This window comes from Lemur catta, unplaced genomic scaffold (genome assembly GCF_020740605.2).
Source record: "Lemur catta isolate mLemCat1 unplaced genomic scaffold, mLemCat1.pri scaffold_47_ctg1, whole genome shotgun sequence".
Classification (NCBI taxonomy): Eukaryota; Metazoa; Chordata; class Mammalia; order Primates; family Lemuridae; genus Lemur; species Lemur catta.
Window position 1 is genome coordinate 1,034,751 of NW_025423854.1, and position 18,368 is coordinate 1,053,118.

At 44.4% G+C, this 18,368-nt stretch overlaps 1 protein-coding gene and 1 long non-coding RNA gene across 4 annotated transcripts in view; one reads left to right on the forward strand and one right to left on the reverse strand.

Annotated features, from left to right (window-relative positions):
- The window catches only part of LOC123629822, a 36,944-nt gene extending 23,447 nt beyond the window's left edge, over positions 1 to 13,497 (reverse strand). For 2 of the 3 annotated variants that reach the window (XR_006732302.1, XR_006732300.1), the window contains exons 1-3: positions 13,337 to 13,497; positions 4,199 to 4,361; positions 3,118 to 3,470 (exon numbers count right to left, since the gene is read on the reverse strand). This is a non-coding gene — a long non-coding RNA (uncharacterized LOC123629822). The remainder of the gene's footprint in view (positions 1 to 3,117; positions 3,471 to 4,198; positions 4,362 to 13,336) is intronic. The other variant, XR_006732301.1, reaches the window with a different exon arrangement.
- A 607-nt stretch (positions 13,498 to 14,104) lies between these two features.
- LOC123629811 (ankyrin repeat domain-containing protein 26-like) overlaps positions 14,105 to 18,368 on the forward strand; it is a 48,303-nt gene continuing 44,039 nt past the window's right edge. The window contains exons 1-2 of the mRNA XM_045539189.1: positions 14,105 to 14,126; positions 14,571 to 14,689. Coding sequence (XP_045395145.1) covers positions 14,105 to 14,126; positions 14,571 to 14,689 — 141 coding nt within the window. The remainder of the gene's footprint in view (positions 14,127 to 14,570; positions 14,690 to 18,368) is intronic.

The window sequence follows — 18,368 nt, forward strand, 5'->3', positions numbered from 1 at the left end:
CTGTTATCTGTGTGCAGCTAAGGAAACAAGAAGCCATTTTTACCCTTTAAAAACACCAAGCCCCTTTTCCTCAGCTGCCAGCACTTTCCACCTTCCTTCTTGCTGTGCCATTTTCCTTCTTTCTCTCCTTCTTTCTTTTTCAGAAAAGTAAGTAAACTTTTTACTTCTACATACCCTAAACTTTGCATGAGAAATCTTTCTGTGCCCATGCTGGAAGCACCTGGTGAATTCACCATTCTTACATTAACATTTGAATATTACCATATGAACTGAATGTCTGTGTACCTCCCCAAATTCAGATGTTGAAGTTCTAACACCCAATGTGATAGTATTAGGAAGTGGGTCTTTGAGATTAGGGAATGTGGGTGGAGCCCTTATCAACTGTACTACTGCCTTTACTAAAGAGACTTCAAAGACCTCCCTTGTCCCTTCAGCCCATGAGGACGTACCAAGAAGAACACCATCTATAAACCAGGAGGCAGGTCCTGTCCTTACCAGACACAGAAGCTGCTAATGCCTTGATCTTGGATTGCCCAGCCTCCAGAATGGTGAGAAATAAATTTCTACTGTTTATAAGCTACCCAGTTTACAGTCATTTGCTATAGCAGGCCTAATTGACTAAGATAGATACTAAATTATATTTATCTTGATTTTATTTTCCACTTTTTGGTTAAAGCGCTTAAAGTCCTATAATATAAAATGGTGCTTATAAATGAAATTTATGTTCCTGTGTTTACTGTTGAAGAAATGTTAATCAATTTTATTCAATTTGCATTTGAAACTTATTTTGGCACAAATGCATGCTCCAATTGTGCAGAAATTAAGAACTCAACAATAATAGCTATAATTAAAAAAATAAACCTGTCAACAAATGTTGAGGATATGGAGAAAATGGAGCCCTCACATATACCTGGTGGGAATGAAAATGGTGCAGCCACTTTGGAACAAAATCTAGCAGTTCCTTAACCATTTGAGAATGGTTAAACACAGAGTTACGGTACGATCCAGCAATTTCATTCCCATGTATGTATACAGAAAACAGCATGATCCAGCAATTTCATTCCAACATATGTACACAAACACAAAACTAAGTTTTCTATCTCTCCCACTCACTACTCAACACAGAACACTTCTACAACCAAAATGTGAGGGGTCTGAACCCACCAACTACTTCTCTGGTGAACACTGACTGGGCATACCACAATTTAACTCAATTCTGACACTAACTGCAGTTAGGAGAGACCCCACAGATTGAGGGCTCAGTTCCACAAGATGGTACCCCTCAACCACTTGGGTCAACAACTGCAACCCCTGGGTTGTGACCTGTACTTCTGATAGACTGTGTATAAGTCAGGGTTCCCATGACCCCTCCTCAGGTTCAATAATCTCCTAGGATGCCTCATAGAACTTACGGAAATATTTATGTTCACTGGTTTATTATATCAATGAACGAGATGACAGCCAGCTGGAGATATGTAGGGCAAGGGTCAGCAAGGTTCATAAGCACAGGAGCTTCTGTCCCTGTGGAGCCGGGGTGTATGACCTCCCAGCACAAGGGTGTGTTCACTAACTGGGAAGCTCTACAAACCCCCCAGGGGTTCAGGGATTTTCATGGAGACTTTATCACGTAGGCATGATGGATTGTGAACTCCATTTCCTGCCCCTCCCCCCTCTCCAGAGCATGGTGGGTCAGGGTAGGGGGCTGAAAGATTCAAGCTTCTAATCATGGCTTGGTCTTTCTGGTGACCAGCCCCCATCCAGAATCTCAATAAGAGTCTCCTCATTAGAACAAAATACGCTCGTAACATCCAGGAAATTCCAAGAAATTTAGGAGGTCTGTGTCAGTAACCAGGGGCAGAGACCAATATACGTGTATTTCTTGTTATTTCACAAAAAGAAATGAAAATGTATATCTCTACAAAAACTTGTACATGAACAGAAGCATTATGCACAATAGCTAGGGTGGAAACAACCCAGATGCCCATCGTCAACACAAGAATGGATAAAGAAAATGAGGTGTATCCATAAAATAGTATTCAGCCTTAGAAAGGAAGAAAATTCTGATATGTGTTACAACATGGATGAATCTTGAAAACATTAGGCAAGTGGAATAAGCCAGACACAAATAATAAAATATTGTATGATTTGACTTATGTGGGGTATGTGGAATAGGAAAATTTATATAGACATAAAGTAGAATACCGGTTACCAGGGCCTCAGGGGGAGGAAAGATGGAGAGTTATTTTTTGATGGGTACAGAGTGTTAATTTAGGATGATGTAAAATCACCAGAAATGAACAGTGGTGAGGGTTGGACAACAATATGCATGGACTTAACATGACTAAATTTATACCCAAAAAGGGTTAAAATGGTAAATTTTATGTTAGAAATATTGTACCAGTATAATAAAACCTTAGAATAGCTTCATAGATATAAAACTTATAATTTTAGTACATCTACAGATCTTAATTTAGATTAATTTTAGTTAGTAAATTGTTGACCGGGAAAAAAATGCAGTACTGATACAAACTGTAACAGGGATGAACTTTGAAAACATACTGAGCGAAAGTAGCTAGTCATAGAGGACCATAGATTGCATGACTCCATTTTGATGAAATGTCTGGAAAGGATAAATCTATACAGACAAAGTAGATCACTGGTTGCCTAGGGCTGGAGGGGATGGAAGGTTGGAGGATTATGTCTACAAGGGGTGAGATTTTTTTTTTTTAGAGTAAGAAAAATGTTCTAATGTGAGTTGTATTGATAAATATAAAACTTTACAAATACACAAAATGTCATTCAACTGCACAATTTAAACAGGTGAATTACATCTCAAAGGTATTTTTTATAAAGAAATACAGAAACTCTACAAGTATGTTAAATCTACTGATATCTAATTTGCTACAACTATTATAACATAGAAATGTTACTGACAAATGGTTGGTAGAAACTATGGGCAGCTGTACCCCTTTGTCCTCTCCTGTCATGATGATGCTTTGGGACAACCACACCCCCCAACCCTCCCATCCAACTCCCCTGGCCCGAAACAATGAGCTCACAGGCCTGCACGTCCACACTCTGGCTCAGCAACGCTCTCCTCTCACTGGGGTCTCTTACCTGTCCAGAGAAGCTGCTGCTGGATGGTCCAGGGTGGCCCCATCTGGAATGATTCGCCTCACACCTCATCCCTCAGCCAGAGCCCAGGCACACGCTCATAACAGTGGCACAGAAAAACACAAGTCTGTCCTGAGCCTCCTCAGGTGTCACAGCAGCAGGCATCCCATTGACCAGAACAAGTCACATGGCCTGACTCAGAGTCAAGGGTCCAGAGAGGCAGCGCTGTCTCTTCAATGGAAGGAACTGAGGAGTCTCCACGTGGAGAAGGGGATGCATCTGCGGAGGGTGAAGAATGGGGACCCCCGACACAGGAGCCTCCTGCAGCAGCTTATGTGACCGGCACAGGGTGTGCTCTGTAAAACGTTAAAGAGAACGGACATAAACATTTCCCAGTGTTACCCTCTTCCCGTTTTCACTTAAAGTTTCCCAAGAGACTTTAAAACATCTTGCTTTTTCAGTTTAATGATAGATATTAAATGATGGAAACATTTCATATTTTTATATTTTAGTTTGAATGGTTGCATAATTCAAGCAGTTTTAAAAGCAAGTAATGTCTAATTTGTAATGGCAAATTCTGGTATAAATGCCAGTGGGTAATACTGTGTGACACGAGCTTCATGACTTCCTTTTTAATTGTAAGAACTTTTAGCTTTTTCAAAGATACTTTTTAAAATGCTTTTCTAGATTTTCTACTTTTATCACAGAAATACATGCTTGCATTTAAAAGTATAAATTGGCATAAGGAAATGTTAACAACTACCCCCTATACACACAATTCCATTCTCCATTGATTTCTCCTTGATGTTTGTCTTTCTTCATGTTCATACATATAATCACAGGACTAAGATGAATATAATTATAGTATGATTTTGTTCTTCACTGTGCACTAGGTTAACATTTTGGATTTGCATTTTTCATTTCCAGAGAGTGGAAATGGCATCCTATTTTGCCTGTCTAAAATCAGTTTGAATCCTAAATGGCTCTTGTAAAGCACGGCCCTGAAGACAGGCTTTTTGTTGCAATTGTCTCCACCCCATGGACTGTGAGTATGGCTTATGTTAATTAAATAACAAGGGCTCACCTGACAGCGTTGGCCTTCTATCCAGACATAAATCGAAAGGAAGGAAATTGTACTTTATCAGAGTTATTTTTTTCATTTTTAAGTGGTTGCTGTGGTTGATTTTTTGAGGGATTTGAAAGTGGTGGCTTGAAGTGGGGAACAGAAGCCCCTTCTAGCTAAATGCCTTAAGAAAAAGAAATAAAAGATATGTAAGTTGGGAAAGAAGAAATAAAATGCTCTCTGCTTACAGATAACTCAATTTTCTATGTAGAAAAAATCCCAAAGAACCAACAAAGTTTTCCTCCGTATGAGGAAAACTACAAAACCGTTGAAAGGAATCAAAATCTAAATAAATGAAGAGATTTTTCATGTTCATAGATAGGAGAACTAAATGTTAAGATGACAATTCTCTTACTTGATCTATAAATTCAAAACAATTCCAGGCCGGGCGCGGTGGCTCACGCCTGTAATCCTAGCTCTGGGAGGCCGAGGCGGGTGGATCGCTCGAGGTCAGGAGTTCGAGACCAGCCTGAGCAAGAGCGAGACCCTGTCTCTACCAAAAAAAATAGAAAGAAATTATCTGGCCAACTAAAAATATATATACAAAAAAAATTAGCCGGGCATGGTGGCTCATGCCTGTAGTCCCAGCTACAAGGGAGGCTGAGGCAGGAGGATCGCTTAAGCCCAGGAGTTTGAGGTTGCTGTGAGCTAGGCTGATGCCACGGCACTCACTCTAGCCCGGGCAACAAAGTGAGACTCTGTCTCAAAAAAAAAAAAAAAAAAAAAAAAAAAAAAAAAAAAAACAATTCCAGTCAAAACATCAGCAAGTTATTTTGACAACTTGAAAGTGACAAACTCATTCTAAAGTTTATATGGAAAAGGTAAAAGACCCACAGTAGCCAACAATATCAGAGGGGAGGAACAAATTTGAAGGACTTGCAAATTGATCAACCGAACAGAATAGAGAACCCAGAAATAAAAGCACAGAAACATAGTCAATTGACCTTTTAGAAAAAGGCAAAGGCAGTGTAATGGAGGAAAGACAGCCTTTTCAAAAATGATGGTGGAACCCCTGCATATCTATATGCCAACAAAAGAAAAAAAGAAAAGCAAAAGAGATGTTGTCTCGAGAGAGAAGATGGTGGAGTGGAGGTGACCTCCTGGATTTGTGCTCCCGGAGAGGAAGGCGTGGATCTCCACCTGCCACAACACTGGAGGATTGCTCCTCCACAGGAAGGGTGAGGTGAACCCACGGAGAATCACCGTCGGACACAGGGAACAGTAAAAAACAGAGGCGAGTGGGAAATCAGACCGAGATAATTTGGAGAGTGCGGGACGGAAAACAGACAGCGGAGTGCGGGACGGCCGTGCCTGCCTCACCGGCGAGTGGGGCGGGTGCAGCCCCACAGCAAAGCGGCTTGATCTCCCCACTGACCCCCACATCCACTCGGTCAAGGATCTGACTGAAATCGGAGCAGAATCACCGCGGGAGACCTGGAGCTCCGAGGACAGGTGACATAGGCGTGCAAGAGCTTGGACCCTGGCGGCTCTCCGGCGCCCTATCTCTTAAAGGGACAGACGCGGGCCTGAGCCGAGGCCAGGGGCCGCGAGCGTGAAATATTAAAGCGGGACTTTTTTGCTTTTTTACCCCTACGGCAGCTCTCCGGCTGGGGAACTGCCGTGGGCCCTGGCGCCTGCCGAGCTCTGAACGCTCTCCCCGGGCGCCTGCAACCGGCGGATGCGCGGTCGCCATCTTGGTTCCCACAGCTAAGCCTCTGACGCGTCTCTGGAGCCCTATCTCTTAAAGGGACAGACGCGGGCCTGAGCTGAAGCGAGGGGCCGCGAGCGTGAAATATTAAAGCGGGACTTTTTTTGCTTTTTTCTGCCCCCACGGCAGCTCTCCGGCTGGGGAGCTACTGTGGGCCCTGGCGCCTGCCGAGCTCTGAACGCTCTCCCCGGGCGCCTGCAACCGGCGGATGCGCGGTCGCCATCTTGGTTCCCACAGCTAAGCCTCTGGCGGCGCTCCGGCGCCCTATCTCTTAAAGGGACAGACGCGGGCCTGCGCCGAGGCGAGGGGCCGCGAGTGTTAAATATTAAAGCGAGATTTTTTCTTTCTTTTTTTTTTTTTTTTTTTTTTTTTTTATTTTATTTCCCTCTTTCTTTCTTTCTTTCTCTTTTCTTTCTTGTTTTCTCTTTATTCTCCTTGTTATTCATACTGTTTCTCTCTCTCTCTCTTTTTTTTTTTTTTTTTTATTTCTCTCTTTCTTTCTTTCTCTTTGCATTCTTGTTTTCTCTTTATTCTCCTTGCTATTCATATTGTTTCTCTCTCTCTCTCTCTCTTTTTTTTTTTTCTTTTTTTTTCTTTTTTCCTTTCCGGTGGCCCTCCAGCCCAAGAGCTACTGTATACTCCTGAGTGCTCCAGACCCCCAGGTCTGATTCCTATTGGTCCCTGAATATTGCCCCCCAGTACCAGCGAACTGCGGGTGGGCAGCAGCAATTGTGAGGGCCAAGGTCTAACTGCTGCAGAGCCATAGGGTGCCAGGCGGCTCCCCAGGAGGCTCCATCCCCTGATCCATAGACCCTCTCCAGGTCCCCTTCCCAGGTGTGAACACTGAGTGCTTCCCCAGACGCAAGAGTGTGGAGCCTGGACCTTGGGAACACTGGGACAGTGTAGACCCTTGCCCGTGGGAGCTGCAGCAGCTGGGGCACTGAGGGAGTGAGGGCACTGCCTCCTCTGCCTAGCCAGTGTCTTTCCTGCAGAAAGAGACAGAAACCACACATCCAGAGGAAGAACCAAAAGTCAGGGGGGGAAGAAGAAGGAAGAGGAAGAGAGAGGAAGGGAAGAAAGAGGAAGGAGGGAGAAGAAAAAAAAAGAAAGAGAAGAAGGAAGGGAAAGAAAAAGAGAGAGAGAAGAGGCTTTCTGCTTGCAAATAGTGTGAATCCTGCCTACTAACTGAAAGTCCACAACACAGTGATTTAACTTGCCAAACTGGTCTTAGGTCAAGCCAACCCTCTGGGGGTGGACCCATCAGAAGCAGTCCCCCAACTGAGATAGAAAAAAGAAACTCTAAACAGCACACAACAGTCTCCCCCTATAGATAAAGGAAGCAACATTCCTAGACTGTTCCACAGCCTAAGAACAGAGTACAAGACGTGCTGTTAACTAGACTAAAGCTGTGAGAAAAGATCTAACGATAGAGCCAGATGGGAAGGGCTCAGCGGAAAAATATGGGGAGCACAAAAAACCAAACGGAAACCTCGCCCCCAAAGAGAAATACCAACTCTCCTCCAATTGGCACAAGCCAGTTTCAGAATACCAACATGTTACCAGAAGAATTTCAGTCTTGGGTTATAAATAAGCTGAATGATATACAAGAAAAAATTGATATCCACCGCAAAGAAACCGCAAAAAAATTCCAGGATTTGGAAGAAAAATTCACTAAAGAAATAGACGTATTGAAAAAAAACCAAAATGAACTCCTAGAAATGAGGGATTTATTCAGGGAGCTACAAAACACAGTGGAAAGTCTCAAGAACAGGGTAGATCAAATAGAAGACAGAATCTCAGAAATCGAAGATAACTCTTTCCAATTAAATAAGACAGTCACAGAGATAGAGCAAAGAAATAAGAAAAAAGATCAGAGTCTTCAAGAAATGTGGGATTATGTGAAGAAACCTAATGTGAGAGTTATAGGCATCCCTGAAGGTGAAGAAGATAATAAGCAAGGGCTGGATAAACTATTTGAAGACATAATAGAAGAAAATTTCCCAGGCCTTGCTAAAACTTTAGATATACAGGTTCAAGAAGCTCAAAGAACCCCTGGTAGATTCATAGCAAATAGGAAAACACCACGCCACGTAGTCGTCAGACTGACCAAAATATCCACTAAAGAGACACTTCTTCGAGCTGTAAGGAGAAAGAAACAAGTAACATACAAAGGGAGACCCATTAGAATTACGCCAGATTTCTCAAATGAAACTTTACAAGCAAGAAGAAGTTGGGGCCCCATTCTCACTCTTCTGAAACAGAATAATGCCCAGCCTAGAATCTTGTACCCAGCTAAGCTAAGCTTTCTATATGAAGGAGAAATTAAGACATTCTCAGATAAACAAGGACTGAGGGAATTCACCAAGACAAGACCACCCCTCCAAGAAGTACTCAAAAGAGAGTTACACACGGATCATCACAACAAAGGCCCACGAATGTAAAGCCACCCAAGAACTAAAGATCAAATTCTAGCCACCACAATGGCTCAAGAGAGAAAACATAGAAAAGAAGTTCTACCCAATAAGATAAACAGAAATCTGTCCCAATTATCAGTTCTCTCACTAAATGTCAATGGCCTGAATTCCCCACTCAAGAGACATAGACTGGGCCAATGGATAAAAAAACACAAACCAAGTATCTGCTGCCTTCAGGAAACACACTTAACCGGCAAAGATGCATTTAGACTGAAAATAAAAGGATGGAACTTGATATTTCAAGCAAATGGTAGCCAAAAGAAAGCTGGTGTGGCAGTTTTAATTTCCAATAACTTAGTCTTTAAACCAACAAAAGTAATAAAAGACAAAGACGGTTACTACATACTGGTGAAAGGCACAATTCAACAAGAAGACATAACCATACTTAATATATATACACCCAATCTAGGTGCACCCAGATTCATAAAGCAAATCCTACTCGATCTAAACCAAATGATAGACAACAACACTTTAATAGTTGGAGACTTTAACACCCCACTGACAGCACAGGACAGATCCTCCAAGCAGAAAATAAGCAAAGACATAGTAGACTTAAACAGAAGGCTAGAACAAATGGGCCTGACTGACATCTACAGGACATTCTACCCTAAATCCACTGAATATACATTCTTCTCATCGGCTCACGGAACATTCTCTAAGATTGACCATATCCTAGGCCATAAAGCAAGTCTTAAAAAAATTAAAAAAATAGAAATCATACCCTGCATCTTCTCAGACCACAATGGAATAAAAGTAATAATGAACCCTAACAGGAACTCTCATTCCTACTCAAGGTCATGGAAGCTAAACAACCTTCTTCTGAATAACAATTTTGTAAAAGAAGAAATTAAGTCAGAAATCAAAACATTCTTTGAATTAAACGACAAAGGTGACACAACTTATCAAAATCTATGGGATGCAGCTAAAGCAGTCCTGAGAGGAAAATTCATTTCCATAAATGCTTATTTCAAAAAGACAGACAACTTACAAATAGACAACTTAATGAATAGACTCAAAGAGCTGGAGAAAGAAGAACAGACTGACCCCAAACCCAGCAGAAGGCGAGAAATTGTTAAGATCAAATCAGAATTAAATGAAAAAGACAACAAAAATACTATAAGGGAAATTAATAAAACAAAAAGTTGGTTCTTTGAAAAGATAAATAAAATAGACACACCACTGGCTAGACTAACCAAGAGCAGAAAAGAAAAATCTTTAATAACTTCCATCAGGAACATGAAAGGAGAAATCACAACCGAAGCCACAGAGATACATGACATTATCTATGAATATTACAAAAATCTTTATGCACACAAATTGGAAAATGAGGAGGAAATGGACAAATTTTTAGAAACACACAGCCTTCCCAAGCTCAATCAGGAAGAAATAGAATTCCTGAATAGACCAATATCAAGAACTGAAATTGAAACAGCAATAAAAAACCTTCCCAAAAAGAAAAGCCCTGGTCCAGATGGGTTCACACCTGAATTTTACCATACATACAAAGATGAACTGGTGCCCATCCTACATAAACTATTCTTCAATATTGAGAAGGATGGAATTCTCCCCAACACATTCTACCAAGCCAATATAACATTGATACCAAAACCAGGAAAGGATGCAACAAAAAAAGAAAACTACAGACCAATTTCTCTCATGAACGTAGATGCAAAAATTCTCAATAAAATCCTAGCAAATCGTATCCAAGTGCTGATTAAAAAAATAATTCATCACGACCAAGTAGGCTTCATCCCAGAGATGCAGGGGTGGTTCAACATACGAAAATCTATAAATGTAATTAACCACATAAATAGAAGCAAAAATAAAGACCATATGATCCTCTCAATAGATGCAGAAAAAGCATTTGACAAAATTCAACACCCTTTTATGATAAAAACACTTAACAACATAGGCATAAATGGGACCTACCTAAAAATAATACAAGCCATATATGACAAACCCACAGCCAACATCATACTGAATGGGGAAAAATTGAAAGCATTCCCACTCAGAACTGGAACCAGACAAGGCTGCCCACTGTCCCCATTACTTTTCAACATTGTATTGGAAGTCCTTGCGAGAGCTATCAGACAAGAGAGCAGAATCAAAGGTGTCCAAATAGGGACAGAAGAGATCAAACTCTCACTCTTCGCTGATGATATGATGTTGTATCTGGAAAACCCCAAGGACTCAACCAAGAGACTCCTGGAATTAATTAACGAATTCAGTAATGTCTCAGGTTACAAAGTCAATACACACAAATCAGAGGCATTCATATATGCCAATACCATTCAATTGGAGAACCAAATTAAGGACTCAATACCTTTCAAAATAGCAACAAAGAAAATAAAATATCTAGGAATATATTTAACTAAAGAGGTAAAGGACCTCTATAAAGAGAACTATGAAACGCTAAGGAAGGAAATTGCAGAACACGTAAATAAGTGGAAATCCATACCATGCTCATGGATTGGAAGAATTAACATCGTTAAAATGTCTATACTACCCAAAGTAATCTATAGATTCAATGCAATTCCTATTAAATTACCAACATCATTTTTCACAGACTTAGAAAAAATAATTATACACTTTGTATGGAAACAGAGAAGACCCCGTATAGCAAAAGCAATCTTAAGCAATAAAAACAAAATGGGAGGTATTGATTTGCCAGACTTCAAACTATACTACAAAGCTGTGGTGCTTAAAACTGCTTGGTACTGGCACAAGGGCAGGGACACAGACCAGTGGAACAGAACAGAAAACCCAAATATAAAACCATCCTCATATAATCATCTAATCTTTGACAAAATAGACAAAAAAATACTCTGGGGACAAGAGTCCCTATTCAATAAATGGTGCTGGGAAAACTGGATAGCCACATGTAGAAGACTGAAACAGGACCCACAGATTTCACCTCTCACAAAAATCAAATCACGGTGGATAACAGATTTAAACCTTAAATGGGAAACGATTAGAATTCTAGAAGAAAATGTAGGAAAGACTCTCACAGACGTTGGTCTAGGCAAAGAATTTATGAAGAAAACCCCTAAGGCAATTGCAGCAACAACAAAAATAAACGAATGGGACCTGATTAAATTAAAAAGCTTCTGCACAGCCAAAGAAACAGTCACGAAAATAAACAGACAGCCTACAGAATGGGAAAAAATTTTTGCATACTACACATCAGATAAAAGACTGATAACAAGAATCTATTTAGAACTCAGGAAAATCAGCAAGAAAAAATCAAACAATCCTATCAAAAAATGGGCAAAGGACATGAATAGAAATTTTTCAAAAGAAGACATAAGAATGGCCAAAAAACGTATCAAAAAATGCTCAACATCCCTAATCATCAGGGAAATGCAAATCAAAACCACAATGAGATACCACTTAACTCCGGTGAGAATGGCCTTTATCAAAAAATCCCAAAACAACACGTGTTGGCGTGGATGCGGAGAGACAGGAACACTCATACACTGCTGGTGGGAATGCAAACTAGTGCAACCCCTATGGAAAGCAATATGGAGATACCTTAAACAGATTCAAGTAGACCTACCATTTGATCCAGCAATTCCATTATTGGGCATATACCCAGAAGAACAAAAGTCATTTTTTAACAAAGACACCTGTACCCGAATGTTTATAGCAGCACAATTCACAATCGCAAAGATGTGGAAACAACCCAAGTGCCCATTGATCCACGAATGGATTAGTAAACTGTGGTATATGTATACCATGGAGTACTACTCAGCTATAAGAAATAACGATGATACGACATCTCTTTGGTTCTCCTGGAGAGAGCTGGAACCCATTATACTAAGTGAAGTATCCAAAGAATGGAAAAACAAGCATCACATGTACTCACCAGAAAACTGGTTTCCCTGATCATCACCTAAATGTACATCAGGGAAGGATACCAATTGGATATCAGACTGGGATGGGGGGGGTGGGGGGAGGGGATGGGTGTATGCCTACATGACGAGTGCATTGCGCACCCTCTGGGGAATGATCATGCCTGAGGGTGCAGACCCGGGGAGGTGGGGGGGGAGGGGATCGAGGTATGAATACATGGCGAGTGCCAGGCGCACTGTCTGGAGAGTGGGAGCGGACGCGCTTGGGACTCTGACTTGGGGGGATGGGCGGGACAGGGACAATGTATATGATCTGAACTTATGTACCCCCATGATGAGCTGAAATAAAAAAAAATATATTAAAAAAAAAAAAAAAAAAAAAAAAAAAAAAAAAAAAAAAAAAAAAAAGAAAAGCAAAAGAAAGAATCGAGACACAGTCCTTCCTCCTCAAAAATTAACTGAAAGTGAATCTTAGACCTAACTTTACAACTCATGTTATTTTTATTTGACAAACCCTCATAGTATACATGTATGGGGTGAACTGTCATGTTCTGATACATGTATACAGTGTGGAATAATTGAACCAAGGTTGTTAACACATCCATCGGCCCACTCACCTATCATTTTTGTGGTGACACATCTGAAGTTACTATCTTAGCTGTTTGGAAATCTACAATACGCTGTTACTGACTACAGTCGCCCTGCTGCGCAACGGATGTCACAACCGGGTCCTTCTGTGTGCACCCGGGTACCTGAGGCCCAACCCCGCCCCAACACCCCTCGGGCAATCATCATTCTACCCTCCACTTCCACGGCTCAACTTCTCAGACCTCAGTTAAAATACAAAATGTAAAACTTCCATAAAACACCACAGGAGAGAATACTGCTAGGTAACCTTGGGTTTGGCAATGACTTTTTAGATAACGCCACCAAAGTAAAATCCACGGAAGAAAACACTGGTACGTCTTTGCTAGTATCAAAAACTTCTGCCTGAGAAGGAAAGTATTAACAGAAGGGAGAAGCAAGCGAGGCATGGACTGGGAGTCAGTATTTGCAAGACACGCACCTTACCGGAGACACGCACTTAAGGGCGGTGGTGCGGCTGCCCACAGGCTGGGGGCGCGGCTGCAGCCACACACTCCTTCGCTGTCGCCGAAAACCCAGGGAGGCGCCGGCGTGCAGAAAGGCGCAGGCGGTGTCAGGGGTGCACAGGCCGTGCCAAGGAGGGGCAGGCACACAGAGGGGCATGGAGGCGGCGCCAGGGCGCAGGCGCACGGAGGAGGCGCGGGCAGCCCCAGGGCGCAGGCGCACGGAGGAGGCGCGGGCAGCCCCAGGGCGCAGGCACACGGAGGAGGCGCGGGCGGAACCAGGGCGCAGGCGCACGGAGGAGGCGCGGGCGGCCCCAGGGCGCAGGCACACGGAGGGGCGCGGGCGGAACCAGGGCGCAGGCGCACGGAGGAGGCACGGGCGGCCCCAGGCGCAGGCGCAGGCGCAGGCGCATGGAGGAGGCACGGGCGGCCCCAGGGCGCAGGCGCACGGAGGGGCGCGGGCGGCCCCAGGGCGCAGGCTCACGGAGGAGGCGCGGGCGGCCCCAGGGCGCAGGCGCACGGAGGAGGCGCGGGCGGCCCCAGGGCGCAGGCTCACGGAGGAGGCGTGGGGCGGCCCCAGGGCGCAGGCTCACGGAGGAGGCGCGGCGGCCCCAGGGCGCAGGCGCACGGAGGAGGCGCGGGGCGGCCCCAGGGCGCAGGCGCACGGAGGAGGCGTGGGCGGCCCCAGGGCGCAGGCGCACGGAGGAGGCGCGGGCGGCCCCCGGGCGCAGGCGCACGGAGGAGGCATGGGGGGGCCCCAGGGCGCAGGTGCAGGCGCACGGAGGAGGCGCGGGCGGCCCCCGGGCGCAGGCGCACGGAGGAGGCGCGGGCGGCCCCCGGGCGTAGGCGCACGGAGGGGCGCGCGGGAGGCCCCAGAGCGCAGGCGCACGGAGGGGCGCGCGGGCGGCCCCAGGGCGCAGGTGCACGGAGGAGGCGCGGGGCGGCCCCAGGGCGCAGGCGCACAGAGGGGTGCGCAGGCGGTGTCACGGAGGCGCAGGTGCATGGAGGCGGCCGCTGGATCAAGTGACTGAGGTGGCGGCTGAAGCGGCGGCGGTGGGAAGGACTCGCGTGGAGTTTCCCCAGCGCGGATCCACTGCCCCGACAGGGAAGAGTAGGCGTCAGCGGCGTCCGTGGCTGCCTTGGCGGTGCTGCGGAGATGAAGACGGCGGGCGCAGAGATGAGCGCGTCGTGGCGGCCCCTCGGGCGGCTGAGGCGGCAGCGCTCGGAGGGGAGCACACGGCGGCGCTGTGACAGTGGGCGGGACCCCCTGGACGCTCCCCTGCGCGGACCCCGCGGCGCTCGGGCACCGGGAGGAGGCGGCGCACCGTGAGGTGAGCGAGAGGGCCCGGAGCCCGGCCGGGCGCTGCTGCTGCGCACGCACCCCCCCCCCGTCGGTCGTGCCCGCGGGGCCGGCGGCGCGCCGGGCTCGGTCACAGGCAGCCTTGGCCTCGCGGGTGGCGGTCGCCATGCGGCGGCGCTGGCGGCTGTGGGCCCGGGACGCGGGAGGGTCGTGACCCCGCCCCTCCCCCGGCTGTCCCGCCCCAATGCCCAGACTCCGATTGAAGGCGGCGGTCAGAGCAGGGTGGCCTCGCGACTGGGCTCGTGGACCTGCCCTGGTCACGTGGAGGGGACGTGTCCCTGTCTGGGACGGGGGGCCGCCGTGGGTGGCACCTGCCCAGGAGCGCCTCTGTGGGCTGGCGCGCTGTGGCCGGGGGAGTTTCGCATGCCGCGGTTACAGTTACCCCAAGCGGGAAACTGTCCACTCGGCCCCCAGACTCACCTGAAATTCATTTTGACACAGAACTTGGGAGGGTGGGAGGGCGGGAGGGGATCGCATGGTTAAAGCAGCACTCGGCACCAGATAGAGAGATTTAATGACAGTTTTGCTGAGGGCTCAGGGGTAGTACTAATTTCTTGAAGCAATTTTCTCTGGTAACCCGAATCTCCTCTCTCTTTATTTTTCAACACCCACTTTATTTTCTTGGGAAACTTATTTTTCCCTTAACTCTTTTCCTTCTCCACTTTCCACAAAGAATCTGCTAACCAACACCTGTGACCTTATTTTCTTTAATTGTTAGTGCCCATGACAACATTGTGAATGGTGGCCTTGCTTGACCTTTTTGGATTTGTGGTGGTGTGTTAAATTGTCCTTGTTTAAATGATCTGCTTGAATTAGAGTCCCCGTTTTCCAGGTGGCTGTCCCCTTACTGCTAGTCCTGAAATCTTGCCTACTTGTGTCTGGGATTTTAACTTTGAGAGGAAGAGAGTGAATATGAATACGTGAAAAATAAGGTGATGTGTAATGATGGCACTTTGTATTTTTCACAGTACACTATAATTTACCACTGCAAAACAGTTTTGTAGGCTGTGCAAACTCACTTGGCCATTGACCAAAAGGTTTTGAAGGTGGAGTTGGTGTTTCTTTTTTTTTTGTAATTGCTGTTAAGACAGTTATTTAAGAAGGCTGAAGAAAAATTGGAAAAGTTTGAACTAGAAGAGAAGGAAAGAGGGTATAGTTTGAAGTGGATACAGGGTCAACAGAAGGCAGTCATCTGTGTAAGTCATCGGCTTTCTGATTCCTTAAGTCCAAAACTTAGGAAATCAATTTCTGATGTATATTGCATTTGCATCTTTTAGACATTTTGTATTGGCTGAAACGACTGAGTTTTTATTTGATCCCATAACATTTTTTTGTTTGAAATTTTATGTGTTTCAAAAACAGTAAAGAAAATTCTCGTTCATTACAGGTGCAGATTACCTGATGTGAAATCATAGTATTACAACTTTCAGTCTTCATTTACTAGAAGGATAAGGTTTTCTTTCATGCTCTCTATGCTAGGTTTGTATTATATGATGCTGTTCTCCATAACCCAAAGTTCAGTTAAATAGCTGATGCAGTTTTATTTTATTTTTTTTTTTTTTTGAGACAGAGTGTCACTTTGTTGCCCGGGCTAGAGTGAGTGCCGTGGCATCAGCCTAGCTCACAGCAACCTCAGACTCCTGGGCTTAAGCGATCCTACTGCCTCAGCCTCCCTAGTAGCTGGGACTACAGGCATGAGCCACCATGCCCGGCTAATTTTTTTGTATATATATATTTTTTAGTTGGCCAGATAATTTCTTTCTATTTTTAGTAGAGACGGGGTCTCACTCTTGCTCAGGCTGGTCTCGAACTCCTGACCTCGAGCGATCCACCCGCCTCGGCCTCCCAGAGCTAGGATTACAGGCGTGAGCCACCGCGCCCGGCCGCTGATGCAGTTTTAAATGTAAAATAGTAGCAGGGGAGGAATCATTAGACATAGTCATTTTCTTTTCACAATTATTTGCTACAAACATGTGGCAATGTAACAAAACAGAGTTAGTGTCTCTCTGTATCCAAAAAGGATTTTACTGGTGATTCTCTGGTGGTGGTATATAGTTTTATGAGGCAAATTTTGATTATGAGGAGACAGATGTATTAGGACCAAACAAATGAAGAAATGACTTGCTAAAATGAAATAAAATATTTTATTTGCACTCAGCTTTTTGGAGACAAAATTTTTTCTTTTATAGGATTGTGTATAGTAAATAAACACCACAGCATCCTAAAGCAGTGTCTGATGAAGCTAACTGCCATGTTTTAGACCAGTAGTTACCCTCATTTACTTTAATGTAAAATTACTGAAAATGAAAACTAATATTTGTTTGGGACCAAAGACTCATCTTTTGGTTTCTAGTTTTATGGAAACTACAGAAACTGAAAGATTTAGAGATTTGTAGCTGCAGAAAAAAAATAGTGTTGAATGCTAATAATGTTGTGGGCACTGTGCTTTGTATGTGTTGTCTCATTTAATCCTCACACCAAACTTGTCAGGTAGATATCAGCATTTTATAAATGAGGAAACTTAAGCCTTAAAGATGAATGTAAACCCATTGTGAGTCAGGACTTGACATGGGTCTGTCTGACTCTGGTTTGTATTCTTACTGACACTGTGCTCTACTTCTGCCTCTTTCCTCTTAACACTCTTTCATGGTATTGTGACTTGGAATGGGCCTTTGATGTTGATTTAGTAATATAGGGAGACCCAATTGCTGCCCCAAATTTATAAGTGGCTGATCATGTTGACATAGTAGAGCTAATTAGCAGAATCTTTCCTAGTATTTGTGATTCTCTTTTGGTTACGGGTCAGAAACTTCCCTAGAGTCTACATAAGAATACCCTTCTTGTAGGTGAACAATCCAGTTTTAAAGCATTTCACTAATTTGAAAAAGACAGTCACTTATACACCTGTAGTCAAAAAGCAGTGTGTAAGTGAAGTCAGTGGCAGATGCCTATAGTCCTAGCTACTGTAGAGGCTGAGGTGGGAGGATCCAGTCTAGCCAGAGGAACATGCTGAAACCCCGTCTCAATCAATCAATCAATGGCAGTGTGTAGCAGATCTGCAGTGTATCCACACAGGTGCTTTAGATTTTTTTTGATCAGATTTTGTCTTTTCAGATTATCGGTGGCTTTAATGTAAGATTCTGGTATCGTTCAAGGCTTCTTTTTTATTTTTTTTATTTTTTATTTATTTTTTAATTTCAGCTTATTATGGGGGTACAGAAGTTCAGGTTACATATATTGCCCTTGCCCCCCCATCCCCCAGAGTCTGAGCTTGAAGCGTGTCCATTCCCCAGACAGTGCACATCGCACTCACCATGTAGGTATACACCCATCCCTCCTTCCACCCCCCACCTCTGTCCGATACCCAATTGGTGTTATTCCCAAATGTGCACTTAGGTGATGATCAGGGAAACCAATTTGATGTGAGTACATGTGGTGCTTATTTTTCCATTCTTGGGATACCTCACTTAATAGAATGCGTTCCAACTCTCTCCAGGAGAACAAAAGAGATTCTATATCACCATTATTTCTTATAGCTGAGTAATACTCCATGGTGTACATATACCACATTTTTCTAATCCATTCATGAACTGATGGGCAGTTGGGTTGTTTCCACATCTTGGCAATTGTGAATTGTGTGGCTGTAAACC